This window comes from Carya illinoinensis, chromosome 3 (genome assembly GCF_018687715.1).
Source record: "Carya illinoinensis cultivar Pawnee chromosome 3, C.illinoinensisPawnee_v1, whole genome shotgun sequence".
Classification (NCBI taxonomy): Eukaryota; Viridiplantae; Streptophyta; class Magnoliopsida; order Fagales; family Juglandaceae; genus Carya; species Carya illinoinensis.
Genome location: NC_056754.1, coordinates 47,214,899 through 47,231,841, shown reverse-complemented (window position 1 = coordinate 47,231,841; position 16,943 = coordinate 47,214,899). Strand labels below are relative to the sequence as shown.

At 35.8% G+C, this 16,943-nt stretch overlaps 1 protein-coding gene across 1 annotated transcript; it reads left to right on the top strand.

The window, feature by feature from the left end:
- Nucleotides 1-1,387: 1,387 nt before the first annotated feature.
- LOC122304879 (leucine-rich repeat receptor-like kinase protein SUNN) lies at nucleotides 1,388-3,343 on the top strand. The gene is made up of 5 exons (XM_043117142.1): nucleotides 1,388-1,709; nucleotides 1,824-1,965; nucleotides 2,011-2,160; nucleotides 2,729-2,950; nucleotides 3,040-3,343. Exons 1-5 carry the CDS (start codon nucleotides 1,388-1,390, stop codon nucleotides 3,341-3,343), a joined length of 1,140 nt encoding a protein of 379 aa, XP_042973076.1.
- Nucleotides 3,344-16,943: the final 13,600 nt, after the last annotated feature.

Below are 16,943 nucleotides of genomic sequence, written 5' to 3'. Positions count from 1 at the left end.
TCACCAAGAGAAGGAGGCTGAGGCGATGACGACTCTGGGGTGGCTGGAAATGATTGGTGATGCTAATGGGCTCCTCGGAATGGTGGTGCGACCCGACCCAAAAGAGAGTGAAAGTGTTAGAGAGAAAAGTTGTCAAACCGAAAACAGTGGAGGGGAAGGGAAGATTTCAGCGTGGGCTTACAGGAAATCTGTGGGTTTGTCAGGGTTGGGCTGGTTAGCACTTTCTGTGACGGCTAGGAGGTGGTTCGACGTGGTGGCTGCTTGGTTGGGGGAGTGATGGCTGCGGTGGTGCTGTCTGCGATGAGGGGCTTATGAGAGAGTTTTATTTTTAGATTTGTTTGTGTTTGTTCTGAGGGTCTTAGGGGAGGTTTTATAGATGAGGGGGAAGGAGGTCTCGTGAGTGATCTGGAAGGGTTTGAATTTGACTAGACTTTGGGAAACTATTCCCACAAGGAAGAACCACTGAGAGGATAAGAGTTTTGAAGTGTTGAGTTGAAAATTAGTTTCAAATCAGGAAACTACTCACTCTGGAAACCAAATAGAAAAATAAAAGAGGCATATGGTTTAACAGAAGAGAAATCCTATTCAAAACAAATTACTACCTCAAAACATATCTAATAAAAATAACAGTAAAAATAGTAATAATAATAATAGTAAAATATAAAATCACACTTTTGGGGTTTGGATGTTACACTTAGTGTGTGTGAACCAGTTGTGTCAATTCTTATATTGTCCCACCACAGATCATTTTGTTGTTGCCAAAAGGGTGTTGCGATATCTCAAGGGCACTTTATACTTTGGTCTCCAGTTAAACAAAGGATCACTTCAACTTAATGGTTTTTGCGACTTTGATTATGCAGTGAGTTCTGATGATAGGAAGTCCATTTCTGGTTATTGTATATACTTTAGACGTTGTCTCATCTCTTGGTCTGCTAAGAAGCAGCCAGTTGTAGCTAGGTTCAGCATTAGAGCCGAATACAGGTCTATGACTCTCATAGTGGTTGAACTTTACTAGATAAGGATTACCTTGAAGGGGGATATTAAAGATATGTGTCCCGAGAGTCCTGCTGTACCAAGATCACTTGATAACAACGATTCAGATGAGGATAAATATGTGGAACACCAAATTGCTACATAGCTTTTAGTTCTATATACTTAGTTGCTTTCTAGGCTGGACTTATTTACACTTATTTGCATTTATCTGTAACTTGTAATTCAAACTGTGTACTCGTCTATATAAATAATCAATACAATATGATTGGTATCATTGTTGAACCAGCATTATTTCATTACTTTTAACTTGTTTATCGATTCTTTCCTGCCGGGGATTGGAAAATTGTCCAATCTTGAAGAACTGGGATTGGTATTTAATTATAAAATGACATCGATGCTACCTTCTGAGTTCACCAGGTATAAGAAGCTGAAACTTTGGATGGCCCAAACGAATTTGGTTGGGGAAATCGCAAACACGATTGGAGAGATGGCATCACTGAAGCATTTGGATTTGTTGAGCAACTATCTGAGCTGGAAAATCCTGAGCAGTTTCTTTATGCTAAGGAATTTACATATAGTTTACCTTTACAAAAACGACTTGTCTGGGGAGATTCCTCATGTTGTTGAAGCTTTGAACCTAGATGTCATCGATCTCTCAAAGAATAATTTGACTGGGATGATTCCCAATGATTTTGGAAAACTTAGAAAACTTTCAGGTCTGAGTTTGTTTTGCAATTAGTTATCTGGTAAAACAGATAGCATTGGTCGTCTTCTGGGGCTGATAGTTCTTAGAGTGTTTCGTGACAATTTTTCAAGTACTTTGCCTCCAGACTTTGGTTGGTATTCAATGCTTGAAGAGTTTCAGGTTGCGTCCAATTGGTTTACGAGTCAATTGCTAGAACACTTGTGTTATAATGGAAGATTGATGGGAGTGGAAGATTTTGAAAACAACCTAGGTGGAGAAGTGCCCAGGTCGGTTGGAAATTGTAGCAATTTGAATATTTTCGTTGTATACAGTAATCAACTCTCTAGGCATATTCCTATTGGTCTGTGGACATCACTAAACATGAGTATCTTGAAGTTAAGTGATAATTCTTTTATGGGTGAGCTTCTTGAGAGATTTTCACAGAAGCTTTCACAGTTGGAGATGAGCAGCAACTGGTTCAAGTAAAATTCTAGGTTGAGAGCTTCTTCCTGGAGGAATTTGGTTGTTCTTGAGGCGAGTAAAACCTTTCTAATGGCAACATTCCTTTAGGGTTAACAACTCTTCCTCGTTTGACAACTCTTCCTCGTTTGACAACTCTTTTGCTTGATCGGAACCAACTCTCGGGCTCCCTTCCATCATATATTATATCGTGAAATTCCCTTCGTACTCTAAACGTTAGCCAAAATGCAATCTCTAGACATATTCCAAAAAAATTGGTTTTTTACCATACCTTAGCGAGTTGGACTTGTCAGAAAACCAACTATCTAGCCAAATTCCACCATAACTTGGCCTTCTGATCAAGCTCACTTCGCTCAATCTCTCTTCCAATCATATGATCAGGAGTGTCCCTATTGGATTCGATAGCTTCTTGAACAATCCTGGCCTTTGTGCAAGCGATGCATCACTAAACCTCGACGAGTGCAAATCGAAGCACCAAAGTTCAAGCAAAAATTCATACCAATTGGCTTGGATTATAGGTTTGGTGATGGAACTTGCCCTATGTTTATTAATCTTATTCTTTATTATCAGAATTTACAGAAAAGGAAAGCCTGGATTGGACTCCAAATGGAAGCTCACCTCATTCCATAATCTGAATTTCACAAAATCAGACATTTTGTTGGGACTGACTGAAAATAATGTGATTGCCGGTAGTGGTGGGTCAGGGAAGGTATACCACGTTTCTTTTAATAATTCATGTGATAATGTTGATATGAAGAACTCATTTGCAATAGCGGAAAGGTTGAAGAAAGGGTGCTTGAAAAATAATTTCTAGCAGAACTTAAAATACTGGGTTCAATTTGACATCCCAACATAGTGAAGTTGTTATGCTGTATCTCTAGTGACAATTCAAAACTTATTGCCTACGATTATTTGGAAAACCGTAACCTAGACCAATGGTTGCAATATGGAAAGAGTGAAGCATCAACTGTCTCAGGTTCAGTCTGTCACGTAGGCCACCTAGATTGGCCTAAGAGGTTGCACATAGCAACTAAGGTTGCTCAAGGGCTCGCCTATATGCTCCACGATTGCTCACAGCCCATTGTTCATCAAGATGTGAAGTCATGCAACATGCTTTTGGATTTCAACTTTAATGCACAAATGGGTAATTTTGGTCTGGCCAAGATGTTTATCATGGAGGGATAATTGGCTACAATATCATATGTGGCAGGCTCTTTTGGCTAAATAGCTCCAGGCGTGTGACATTAGAACTTCCCAAGATTCATATAATTATTAAATATTAATCATCACCATGATTTTTTGTTGAGTTCTTGTTATTCTTAAGTTGAATCTCCAGAGTATGCTGGAACGACACGAGGAGCAACTCTAAATCACAAATACTTATCCGGGACATTTTTTTTTAATGAAAGTTATATATCATTCAAACAAAACAAAATCAAAATAAATACCACATTATAAAATATTGGGGGTTACTAATTCTTGTAAGAGAGAATGAAGCTGGCGATTACAGAGCGTCAAATCTCGATCCTCTGAAAGATATAGAGAGAATGACTTTTATTTTTCTAAACGCTGAGTCCCTAATTCTTGTCAGCTGTATGACAAAATGAAATTAAATATTATAATGATTAGATGAGATGAGACGAAATATTTTTGAAAAATGCTAATCCTCCCGTTGACATTTTTTTATTTTATTTTGTATTTAATGATTAAGAAAATATTATTTTAATAATGGTTTGAAATTTTTAAAACTATTTAAAAGTATTAAAAAAATACATGTATAAAAAGTAAAAAAATCATAAATAAAATATACTAGCAAAAACCCCCAATAGGAGCTCCCAACAATGGTTGTAGAGCCATCCAATATTTTTTGCATCTAAACTTCACCTTAAAGCCACGGCGGCGTGCTGTAGAAGCCTAGAATTAACATGAGAATAGTAAAAATTAATATTTTCCGATGAATATTTTGTTGTTTGTCTTTTTGCTTTCAAGATGACACATATTTTAGATAATTTACGTATTAATATTTTATTTATAAGATTTAAATTTTTTTTATAAATTAAATCATATTTAATCTACTAAGTTGTTAATATATTTTTTTTTAGAAAAATGACTTATACTGTCACTACAACAGAAGGGACTTTTCCCGGCGATGAAAAATCGCTGGAAAATCTCCAAAAATCCCCGCCATATAAATATCCTAGCGATTTCATAGTCGCCGCGACATCGCCGGTATATCAATCTTGAAACCGTGAAATTACTTGCAGGTGATAGAAAAGTCACTGTTAAATGATATAGCAGCGATGTCCTAATCGCCGTCAAATATACCGAGATGTATACCGGCGATGTATAAATCGCTATCAGTATAAAATCCATATGCACCATTTGAAAAAGTAAGAGAAATCTGAAATTTAGACAACATTTTATAAATGAATTTAACCTTTTTTTGTTTTTAGAAAGAATGCGAAATCTAACTTAATCTTAAAACTTATAAGTTGCATTTAAATGTCAACGTGAGTTGAATTAAATTGTGAATAATAATATTTTGTAAAGAAAAAAGAAATATTTTGTAAAAAAATCTAGTTGTAAGCAATTCTGCACATCAATACATGCACCCATCCAAAGTAATTGATTAGAAAGTAGACTTTATTGAAAAAAGTGTCAATTTAAATTTTGAATATGAATACATCAGCATTGATATGCAGATTGATATGCGAATTCGCTTGTATATAGCAAAACTTGTTTCTAAATCCTATTTAGATAGATTTAACTTTTTAAAGTTGAAATAAATATAACTTTTTAAAGTTAAAATATATGAAATATGTTAAGATGGTTTTAAATTTTTAATGAAAAGTTAAAAAAATAAATAGTTTCATTAATAATTAATTTGAGATGAATTGTGAAGAGTTGAATTAAGTTAATTTCCAAGAATCCCACACATCCTTAATTTATGCATTATTATTTGGCTGGTCCTATGTCCATTGCTCCCAGCTCCTGCTGGGAGTTACTGTTAGTTATGTTAGTGTTTTCTATTTTTGGTTTATTTATATGTATTTTTTAACACTTTTAAATATATATTTTTTAAAAAAATTCTCAACATCATTAAAAAAATACATATATAATCACGAAGTAAAAAAAAAAAAAACTCCCAGCAGGAGGGTTGGACTATCATTTTCCTAATTATTTTTTAGGGTGATGCTAAGGAGCCCACTCTTTCTACCAATAATCGACCGATGCACGTGACAAATTAAAATAATAAAAAATGAAATGAAAAAGAGAGAGAGAGGGGGAAAGATTATTTTAGTTCTGAATAGTCCCATTCCCGTCCCAACTTCCATCATCCCTCATTACCCATCTTTCTCTCATCCCTCCCTCCCTCCCTCTCTCTCCCTCCATCTTGTATGGAATCAATGAGTCTGTCCGACGCTATCCTTCCATCTGCACAGTAAAGATCGTTTTCCAGCGAACTGATTGTGTTTTAGTAGTTGAAATTGAGGCAAAACTGATTGTGTTTTGTTAAAAGTGTTTGTACGTGATTTCTATTAAAGAGCAAAAAGAACTAAACACGATTTTTGTTAGAAGTGCTTGTTGAACACTGGAATGTATTGTTACAAGTTGGTTCTTTTATTCTACTTAGCAAAGAGATGGAATGTATTAAGTCAATGGTACTGAACAATTTTTTTCAGTGCATGAACCTGCTTGTAGGGTAACTTTTTGACAAGCAAGTTGCATCTTGTCCTGTAATACTTCAGCAAAATCTCCAAGCAATTTGAATGAGAAAAGCTAAGGAAAAAGAAACTGTGTGGCTTAAAATGTACCAAATCAAAACATGAACATTAGCATGTCTACATGAGGAAACATTTGGGTTTTACATGACTACAACAAAAGCTGGTTTTTGCCATGTTTGAGAGTTGTCGGAAAAGGCTACTATTAAGTCGCAATAACATTTATCCCACCAAATTACATTTGTGGAAGGTTGGTGGCATATAATAAGTGGGGAATACTATTTTTCTCACGATAAAAAATTTTCGTAGAAAATGATTGATATTTCCTACGAAAATAGTTTGTGGGAAAATTATTATGGTATGGTGGTAAACGCTATTTGGATTTATTTACCTGTGGTAAGTTAAATTAGTTTTCCCACACGTATTGTTGGTCTGGATATATATATTTCCCACGATACCATTCATGAAAAAATATGGTGGCAAAAAGATATATGTAATTATATCTTCTGGTTACAGTTACACAATTGCGACCAACTTTGTGGTGCCTATTATATCACAACTTGGGTTGTAGTTGTGAAATTCCACCTTTTCCCACCATATGCTATGATTGGTAATAGATTTTTAGTGTCGAAACGAGTAGTCGGAAAAAGGTTTTAGCTATGTTTACAATCGTCTCACATAATATGGCAACCAATTTATCCCCATTGGATGCTATAATGACAAAAATCTGTTTCGGACAATTAGTTTTGGTGGCAATATATTATTACCCATTCTTTGACAGTTTCGGCAAAATATTATTGCCCACCACTTAGAGTTATTGGAAATAAGTTAATTCCATATAACCAATTAGTCTGGAAAATGCTACATCCAGACATTATGGTCATGGGAAAAAGGTGTCAGTGGTGGAAACTAGGCATTTCGACCCTAGTCAAAACTTGTGGCTATTTATTATTATCCACTGGTCTGTTGTACAATTAAATCTTTTCACATCAATTTTCCTAGTGGGAAAAACATATTCGTATCCTTTTTTGCCATACCTTCAAAGTGGTGGCAAAACCTAGTATTTGATCATTTTTAATTTTTTACACGGAATGGGAATATGGGAATAACCTGTTTGAAGGATAATATACAAATTTTACAGTTCATAATAACCATTACCTATGTCAACCCCATTCACAAAATCCTGTTATCCCAGCTCAGAATCCAAGTATTTTTTTTCCTTGCAAAGAAACACATACAAATGATACACTTATCATTGACTTCCACAATAACCTGTCAATATACTATATATTGCCACTTGTACAAGATATACAAGAAATGCAAACATCCATAGAGACACAAAAGGATGCATGCAATCTCCCAACATTCATTACAGCACCAAATGGGTTCATACCTGAAACTTTAATGTTAATTCATCATAAATGAAATCAAGGCCATGAAACCTATAGTTTTCTTTACAACTGATATTTCAAATACATGAGGGAATTATATCTACTAGCAATTTAATGACTCTTTGAAGGATGGGATGAAGAACATATACACAGATTACAAAGCATTAATGTGATCTGCATTTCAATTTGTCGTGGAACCAACATGAGGGTTACTGCCTGTTGCTCCATTCAGCTTGGTTCTATTGTTTCCTGAAAATGAAATAGATATGCTTTCTACCGTCAAACAGTATTATATATACTACATTCATATTACATGACATATTTTACATGCTTTACATAAACAAAAGTATCAATTTCCCATATACATTATAAAAGCCTGTATCATTTACTTTGTCTCCCCATTCATACACATATTGTTTTTGTGTATTATCTACCTATAATTAATCATGAATGGTTTGCCAATATTATTAAGTTGATATTCCCATACAACTGCCCACTATATTATTATTAGCATTACAATTATGCTAATACTGAATATACTGCAGTTGCATATTCTGCGGTATAGGTATTGCTATAGCTGAAACCATACCAATCTGTTTAGCTGTATATCAGTCATCAGTTTAAACCAATATACAGAGCACAGTTTCTGAATTAGAGTTATGTACTATGTGCAGGAAAACTGGTCTATAATACCAACACATCTATAGGTATTCCCATCTACCATCTCTTAGATATTAGGATATTTGAGTATATCCTTATTTGTTTAGCTGATCAACCAAATTGAAAGGTCATCCCTAGGTTGCACGAATTTCTCTATCCTTTTTACGGAATTACTGATTACACTATTTCCCCACAACCCAACTCTGAAATGTAGTGTAATCATGTCCACACGGATCTGGACCCCATAAGAGGCTACACATGGATCTGGACCACATGCTAATGCATATATCTCATTGGTTATCTCAGTTGGGTGAATTGGACGCAACTCTCGAATCTACCACAGAAAAGAGTCGAATACGATCAAATTATTATTGTAATAGACAATAATTTTTAAGTTCATTTAGTGTAACAAAATTTATTAGGAAGGTATGCATTATCTTACGCGTGATCTAAACCACAATGGAAACGGACTCTGGTGCCTATGATCGATGTTATCAGGGTCCTCTTCTTTCATCTTATTATAGTGCTCCCTGCTATCATAAGGTAATGGTTACAAGGCATGGGCAGATTATATATAAATAAACGCTGAACTTAACAATTTGAGCATGATGTACTTACTCAATGTATTGATCAACCTCTGGGCAATTATTAAGTACATACCATCGAGCTTTGACCATTAGTGAGTCAGCTAATATGTGCGAGTGCGGTGTGCCCAATGGTCCAACCTTTTGTGAGAAAACAGATAAACTTTCCGCATTTCCCTTCCCAACCGAACCAATAAGTACATCACTATTGCATTCGTCCCGATTATATTTCATTTCTATCTATGGAGGTACATTGAGCAAAATGTTAGGCACTCGAGATGCACATATACCTCAGCAATTGAGCCTTCAGGACGGACTCTGTTGCGAACGTAATGCTTGAACTTTCCTAGATACCTCTCAAAGGGATACATCCATCTGTATTGCACGGGTCTTACTAGTAGAGCCTCCTTTGGCAAGTGAATAGAAAAGTGCAGCATTATATCAAAAAAACCTGGAGGGAATATCATTTCTAGTTTGCATAGAATGATGGGAATACTTTAAGACGATCTAATACTGATATGTTCAAAGTCCGAGAACATAACTCTTTGAAGAACCCACTCAACTCTATCAATGCTTGACGCACATCGGCCCGTAAGAACCCACCAATCACAACCGGCAGCAGTGCTTGTAAAAAGACATGACAGTCATGGCTTTTCATTCCACTGATCTTTTCGTCACTATCATTTACACACCGGCCAATATTCGAGGCAAACCCATCAGGAAATTTAACTTTTGACAACCATGCACAAAAAGCCTTTCGCTCATTTCCATTTAACATGTAGCAACCAAGGCCCATAGTTACACGATTGCCCTCATGTTGTAAGTACAACTCTTTCCTTATTCCAAGGTTTGCCAAATCCCTACGCGCATTGGTAGAGTCATTAGTTTTTCCTTCAATATTTAATAATGTTCCCAAGATGTTATCGCATATGTTTTTCTCAATATGCATAACATCCAGGTTATGTCTCAAACCCAAGGATAACCAATAGGGAAGTTCAAAAAATATGGATTTTTTTGTCCAATTTAGCTGATTGGGCATTCGTTTTCTCTTCAAAGTAGATTTACCAAACTCAACATGTGACAAAAGACTTAGTTGTTCAAGCAATTCCTCTCCATCGACTCTTGATGGTTGGAGTCTGTGCTCTTCAAACCCATTAAAAGCATTTTTTTTGCGTCTCCATGTGTGCCCTACGGGCAACCATCGTCGATGACCCATGTAGTAATGTTTGCAGCCATATACTAACCATTGTGAATTTGTGTCAGCTGTACAATATGGGCATGCCATCTTGCCTTTTGTGCTCCACCCGGAAAGATTGGCGTATGCAGGGAAGTCATTGATAGTCCAAAGTAGAGCTGCATGCAGTGTAAAGTTTTGCCCACTGTACGCATCATAGGTACGAACACCCTTTTCTCATAACTCCTTCAACTCATCGATGAGAGGACGCAAGAATACATCAATATCATTACCTGGTGGCTTAGGCCCAAGGATTAGCAATGACAACATGGTGTATGGATCTTTCATGCATGACCATGGGGGCAAGTTGTAAGGTACAAGCAGTACGGGCCAAATGCTGTATGGTCTACTCATGTTATTGAAAGGATTAAACCCATCACTGGCCAAACCAAGTCTAACATTCCGAGAATCTTGGGAAAATATATGATGTTTGATATTAAAGTCCTTCCAAACCTTAGAATCTGATAGATGTCGCATGCATGTCGGATCGTCAACACGTCCTTCTACATGCCATCTCATGGCCTGGGCTGTCTTCTTTGACATATATAGCCTCTGCAACCACGGCTTCAGCGGAAAATATCAGAGAACTTTTTTCGGTATCCTTCGAGCAGGACTTGTGCTTTGCTCCCACCTAGATGCTTGACATTTAGGGCATTCATTGTAGGTGGTATTTTCCTTCCAAAACAAAGCACAATCATTCGGGCACACATGTATCTTTTCGTAACTAAACCCTAAGCCACGCTCCAAGCGACTGGCATCGGCATATGAATCAGGGAATAGAGCTTCCGGAAATGCCTCTTACAAAAGCTTTATGACCATATCGAAGGACTTCACAGTCCAACTACCAATGCTCTTGATGTGAAACAGCTTGACGATAAATGACAACTTCGAGAACTGCTTACATGAAGGATAAAGTGGACGTTGTGCATCAGCGACCAATCCCTTGAAAGTAAAGTTTGTTTGAATATTAGAGGTGGATGGTTGATCATCCACGTTTACATCTCTGTCCCTTTGCTATTGACTTTCCATATACGAGCCATGACGAATGTCATCTAACATCTCGTCCAAATCATCTGGATATTCACTGAAATCGAAGGTGTCATCTTCTTCTTCATCAGACAAAGGAGTGGAAAGGAAAGGATCATCTTCTCCATGGAATATCCAACATTGATAAGTTGGATCAAACCCTTTAAAGAACAAATGATCTTCGACAATACGAATGGAGTGTAAAGCTCTATTCCGACATCTTCTACATGGACACCTAATCTGATCAGTGGTTGGAGTGTGTGCTACGACCATAGTGAGGAATTGTTTAACACCTTCTTCATACTCACGGGAATGCAATTTATCATCAATATGCATCCAAGCCTTATCCATCTTATGCAGCTAACCAGGTAGTAGAAAAGATTTTGTTAGGTGCATTGAAAATTGCAGTGGAATAACAAGGTTACAAAACATATTATAGTTACATCTCTTTAGTTTGAGACTAGTAACCTTTTTGGCACGCAACAAGCTGGAGCTAAATATCCAACATTAACCACGCTACTCATGCCATAGATTAGGCCAATATTGCATGGAGGGAAGGGAACATGGGAAGAAGAAGATACCGTAGAACAATAGTCAGGTCTAACACTGCATGAAGTAAATTTTAAATAAGTATAATGCCTCATGCTGGAATTTTGAGGATAAAAGATGGCCAAGTAGATAAAATTTTGGGTTGGTAGGTCAAAGTGCAAGATATAGTTTTATGGGTTACGAGGATAAAATTTTCTCCATCATTTACATGTTAGAAAGTCCCTTGGTGTAAATGTTTACTTCCATGCAATTTGACTGGGTTACAAAGCTGTAATCTCTAGGTGGATTTTTACAAGGACAATGGTTGATCCTCAGATATATTATATTCAGCAGAGGAACAAGATTAGCACAAATGCATGACTAGTGAATATATTTTGACGTGATAACTGCTGGGCATGACAGGAGAATCATCAACCAGAATCTGGAATTGTATATATCAGTCCTAGTCATTATTATACTAATGACTGATTTTTGTGTGTCCAGTACAAATCAAACTACATTATTAGTGTATAATTAAGTTTACCGTTGTGGCTAATTGTCCAGTGGACCAGTTTTTGTTAACTACGGAAAAGATTTCTATGCTCAAGTTGAACCATCTAACATCTTATACTAAATACATAATGGTCTATAATATTTGAATGTTCCATATTGTATGCATAGAAAAATGGTTCAACTAAAGACAAAGAGAAAACCTCCTGATATAGTATGTGAGCCATGCTATTATATGCATTCAATTAGTATGGAATTATAGTATGAATTTGTACAGGTTGGGATCATCAATGAAGAAGTATTGTCAATAAGCTGTGTATCAGTTAATGCATAATTTGAAGGGCAAAAATCAATGCTAGGACACACGTAGCTTCAATACATAAAACTACTAAAAAGACAAAGTTGGTAAGATGCATTATGACTCTCTATGACCGAGCCTATTAGTGGAGAGGACAATTAACAGTACTGAACAACTAGTACAATTTTGTTTATTATTTCTTCTGGGTTATAAATGTAAGTAGAGTCTAGGCATTACAACAGCTAAATGTGCACTTCCTAAACCACGGATTGAATATGTGTATGATAATGAGAAAACCATACACATAGGCCTTTCTATAAATGAATAAGATTTAGGAAGAAATCCTAAATGGCTAACCCGGTTAAACCATCTAATTTAACCAATATTCAGTTATACAGGAGGGCAGGAAATGATAGTAAACATATGTCCTCCAACTAGATGTCTTCAAATCCACACAATAAAAAATTAAACGATGGCTCTGAAAAATCAAGTCAAGCCAAGAAGAGCACAACAAAGAAACAGAATACATAATATAACATATGTAACACAAATAAGTTTCAAGAAAAAATGCAATGCCAAAGAAGCCCCTCACCCAAAACCTCAAAAGAAAACACAAAAAACATCCTGTATGTGTTACAACAGGATGTTTAAACTTATAATTAATTGCTTAATTATATATATATATATATATATATATATATATATATATTATGATTTAAAACAGCTACACATGGAACAAGGAACAAAACAGTTAAATAGTTAGGCTGAATTAACAAAACTGATGGGTATAAAATCACTCAAAATAAGATACAAGTATGTAAGCATAAACAGATATGAGCAAAGAATCAATAAGTTTTGTGTGGCGGTTAATATGTAAAACCATACCATATCATATGCTTTCAAAATGTACAAATGATAGTAAAACCATACCATATCATATGCCTAGATGTTTGACATGGATTAGTAATCTTGTTTACTCCATTTTTTGAGCACTGGTGTGAAATATACAGGTTGTTGCAGTAGGAATGCCATTGAAAATTGTCCCTCAAAATGATAACATAAAACAGATTACTAAAGATACGGATGATTACCTTTTGCCCTATAGTAAATTGAATACCTCTCCACAACAAAAAGATGAATACAATCTGAAACCAATATACAGGGGAATTATTTCTTTTGGGACTTTTCAAGATAAGATAAACATACAGCATATATATCAAGGCCATGGACAGGTAAAAATGCTGCTTAAACTAGTTCAATATGTTCAACAATAGTAAAAACCTAGAAGCTTCTAACGGCACAAAGATTAATAGACCTACAAAGGTTCTAAACAAGGGGATTAAATTATCAGAATGTAATCCACCATTGGGTACTTTGAATGTTGCATTTTTTTAATATGTAATTGGTAATTGGAGAAGAGAGAAGAATATTTAACCAAATAGAGAATATTAAAAGCATCTAAATATTTGAACTGAGATATACATTGTACTCAATGGCAACTTTCTGAATATTTGGTAGGTGAGCATGGTGGGAATGGACGTATGACAACTAGCATTTTACACGGCAGGTAGAAATTTCAATGGAATAGTGGTCAAATTTGTATCCTCCATCATTTACTCTAATGTAATGCTATTTACTTATCAAAAAATACATGAACAAATTCTATTTATGGTACAAAGTAAAAACGTTTTTATGACTTCAGCACATTCATATATACCAAGCATGCTGGAACACAGTTTATGGCTTTCATATTTGTAATGGAGTTCTAAAACTGATATTTCTTAATGAGCTATGGAAATTCCAGTCGCAATTGATTGTATGTTTTTATCTACTATTGTTGTTGGGTTGATTCTCCTCTTTTTGTCTTGCAGGTAACTTAAGAGATACACATAGTTCCAGTTGCTACCTTAGGGGCATTGGGTTATGGCAACATGTGGTGGAAGGTATGTGCTCGTTACTGCTGTAGTTTATATAGCCTTTTTAAGTGTACAGTTGTGTTAAACATTTTATTTTTCCTTGACATTCTTTTGGTGAATTTCTGGGATGTGCATACTGTTATTATAGGGAAATGAAAAATTTCCTTTCACCTCTTTTTCTTTATGAATAGGGCCTTCAATTCTCAGATCTTATGTATGTCACAAAGCAAAAAATGGCCAATGCTGTTTCATTCTTGACAAAGCATTTTAAGGAGATTCAGAGGATCTTACTGTAAGTTCATGTTTGCTGATTGCAACAAAGTGGACTGATATGGTCAATGTTACAAAATCTCTGGGTATAGATATGCTATTGAAAATGGTCGAGTAACTTAGGTAATTTGAACAAATTAGCATTGATTAGGCTTGGTTATGAGCATTTTATTTTCAAATGAGTTTATAGCTACACAGTTTTGGTCAGTGTATGCCACCATAGATTTCTCTGTTTGTGATCTTCCTAGGCTTTGAAGTATACTCTATGCTTAGGATAAATAATTTGTCTCAGATTTTATTGTTCAATTGTGAGCACATTGGATGCAGCAATGTTTAGCTAAGAGCAAATAGCTTGTGCATGCCCCTACACAATAACTTGAATGTTGGGGATTTTTTCTACCTTGTTTTGCTGTCAATACCACGTACCAGCATATTTCTGAAGGGAATTAATCTCAACATGAGTACTAGTTAATTCTTAAATGACTTGTTAACTGGTTTCTGGAAAAATAAAGTCACATACCAACACATTGGCTATGACTTGAATGAGCTACAGATTATGGTGGAAGGTTTGGTGAGTTACTTGAAATGGTAATCATGAATTGTTTTGGCAGTGTCTTGTATGGTTGAGGAAACAAGCAACGATCTTTATGACATTTTTATTCCCCCTTTATCCCAAAGCTGACACTGTGAAGTAACGGGGCTTTTTGTATTGATGACAATCTTTGTTTTAGCTGTTTGTTTCCAAGAACGGATAAGGAGAGAGTTTTATTATAACTTTCATTTCTCATAAATCAGGGAAGAGGGAGTCACCTATATAAACATATCATGCACACCTGGTGCAAGCATAATGAATTGATTCTAATGTTAATTCATGTTTTAGGATGGGAAGATAGGCACAATGGAAGATAAGCATACAAACTTTCGACATGTCTGTAAAAAAAGCTATATAACACAAATTCCAGGGTGTGCTATAACACCGCCTTCATAGGAAAATTTGCAACTCTTATGTTAGCTGGAAACACTAAAAACCCCAAGTTCAAAAAGGGAATACAGTTCATAATTAGTAATGGTTTTTTTTAAAAACTTGTATATACTGGCAGAAAGAAGATATCTGAAATAGTGGTAATCCAGTTAACAGTCATGATTTTCCTTACAAATCATATATATATAGTTGGTTTACTTAAGGTGATGGTCAAACCTGCCAAGGGGGTGCCCCCAGGGGTAGTGGGTGGGGCGGGGTGGTGTTATGGGTAGAGACATGGTAATCCAGTTGCAGTTTCTGAAATGTTAATAATATATAGAAAAAAAAACTTATGACAGCTGCAATATTGATGCATTTTGGGGAATTTGAATTCTTGCAAAATATTCCATGGATAGGTTGGATGTGTTTCACAATACACGTTTAATAAATTATGCTAATATTGATAATAGGATTAACTTGAGTGCTGTCTTAGCTTATGGTGTTCCAGCTGGAAGTGTATTTCATTGTTTCTTAAGATGCAAATTTTTGTGAAATGTAGTGATTTCTTGTGAGGATGCATCACAACCCATATAAGAGTTACATTGGCATTGGCTGGTAATGATTCTATATGTATCTGCTCGAGGGGATGCTGACATTATTTTATGGTGTCAGGATATTGCAAATCTAGGTGTTCTGTATTTGTGCAACTTTGTTGATGGAAAGAAAGGAGTAATGCCAGAAGTTTTCAAGGTATAAACCAGTAGTTGTTTAAATATTATTTGTAGTTAACACCACCAGTAGCTGATTATTTGCAATATATCCATCCTAGTAATTTATCATGTTGTATTTATAAACACTATCATTCTTGATTCACAGGACAAATTACATTACACAGATTTAAAGCAAAATATAGAAATTGCAAAATGCCAGAAATCATAAACATGCATATATATATAATTTATTTTACCCAATCATACCACTTCATAGAAAAAGAAAACGAAGGGAGAATAGAGAGAGGCTTACCGTGGCAAACGAGCCTCCGAGAGACGCACACACTACGGCCTAATGAACTGGGTTTGGAGGCTAGGGAAAATAGTGGGAGAATGCCCACCAAATGGCTGAGTCGGTGAGCTTCAAGGTGGTTGGGGCTTCTGAGGATCCAATGAGCGGCGAATATGGTGAGCTACGACGTTCACGAAAGGAGGCCAAATGGTGACATTTGCTTATCGCGAGTTTTGGGGGGGGGGGGGGGGGGCTGGGGAAGGGGGTAAATGGCTGGGGAAGAAATGAAAGAAGAAAGGCAAAAAAAAAAAAAAAAAAAATAGAGAGGATCAATATCGCGTGTAAAGCCAGTTTTATTAATTACTTTTTGCGTCAACATCTACTTGTGGGAAAAGCTTAACACAACTCGTGGCAAATATCATGTACTCACGAGTTCATGTGCCTATCATCACGTACAAAATAGCGATGATGTTTATCTGGTGGAAAAATGCTAATTTCTAACGTTAAAAGTTTTAAGCCACGAAGAATATTAATTATTGGATTCTTTTTCCCGTTAAAAGAAAATGGTGGCATGAAATGAAAAAATTCGTGGCAAAAAATGTTAATGCCAGTAAACTATTTGTCACCACTGTGATCTCATGGTAAATGACATGTTTCGCTCCCATGGATTACTCTGGTGACAA

Bases quoted from the DNA above. Each gene is read 5' to 3' on its own strand.
- LOC122304879 (XM_043117142.1), top strand. From the start codon at position 1,388: ATGCTACCTTCTGAGTTCACCAGGTATAAGAAGCTGAAACTTTGGATG. The intron at 1,966-2,010 runs GTCGGTTGGAAA...CGTTGTATACAG, and splicing joins CTAGGTGGAGAAGTGCCCAG to TAATCAACTCTCTAGGCATA. The intron at 2,951-3,039 runs GTGCTTGAAAAA...CTGTATCTCTAG, and splicing joins GCGGAAAGGTTGAAGAAAGG to TGACAATTCAAAACTTATTG.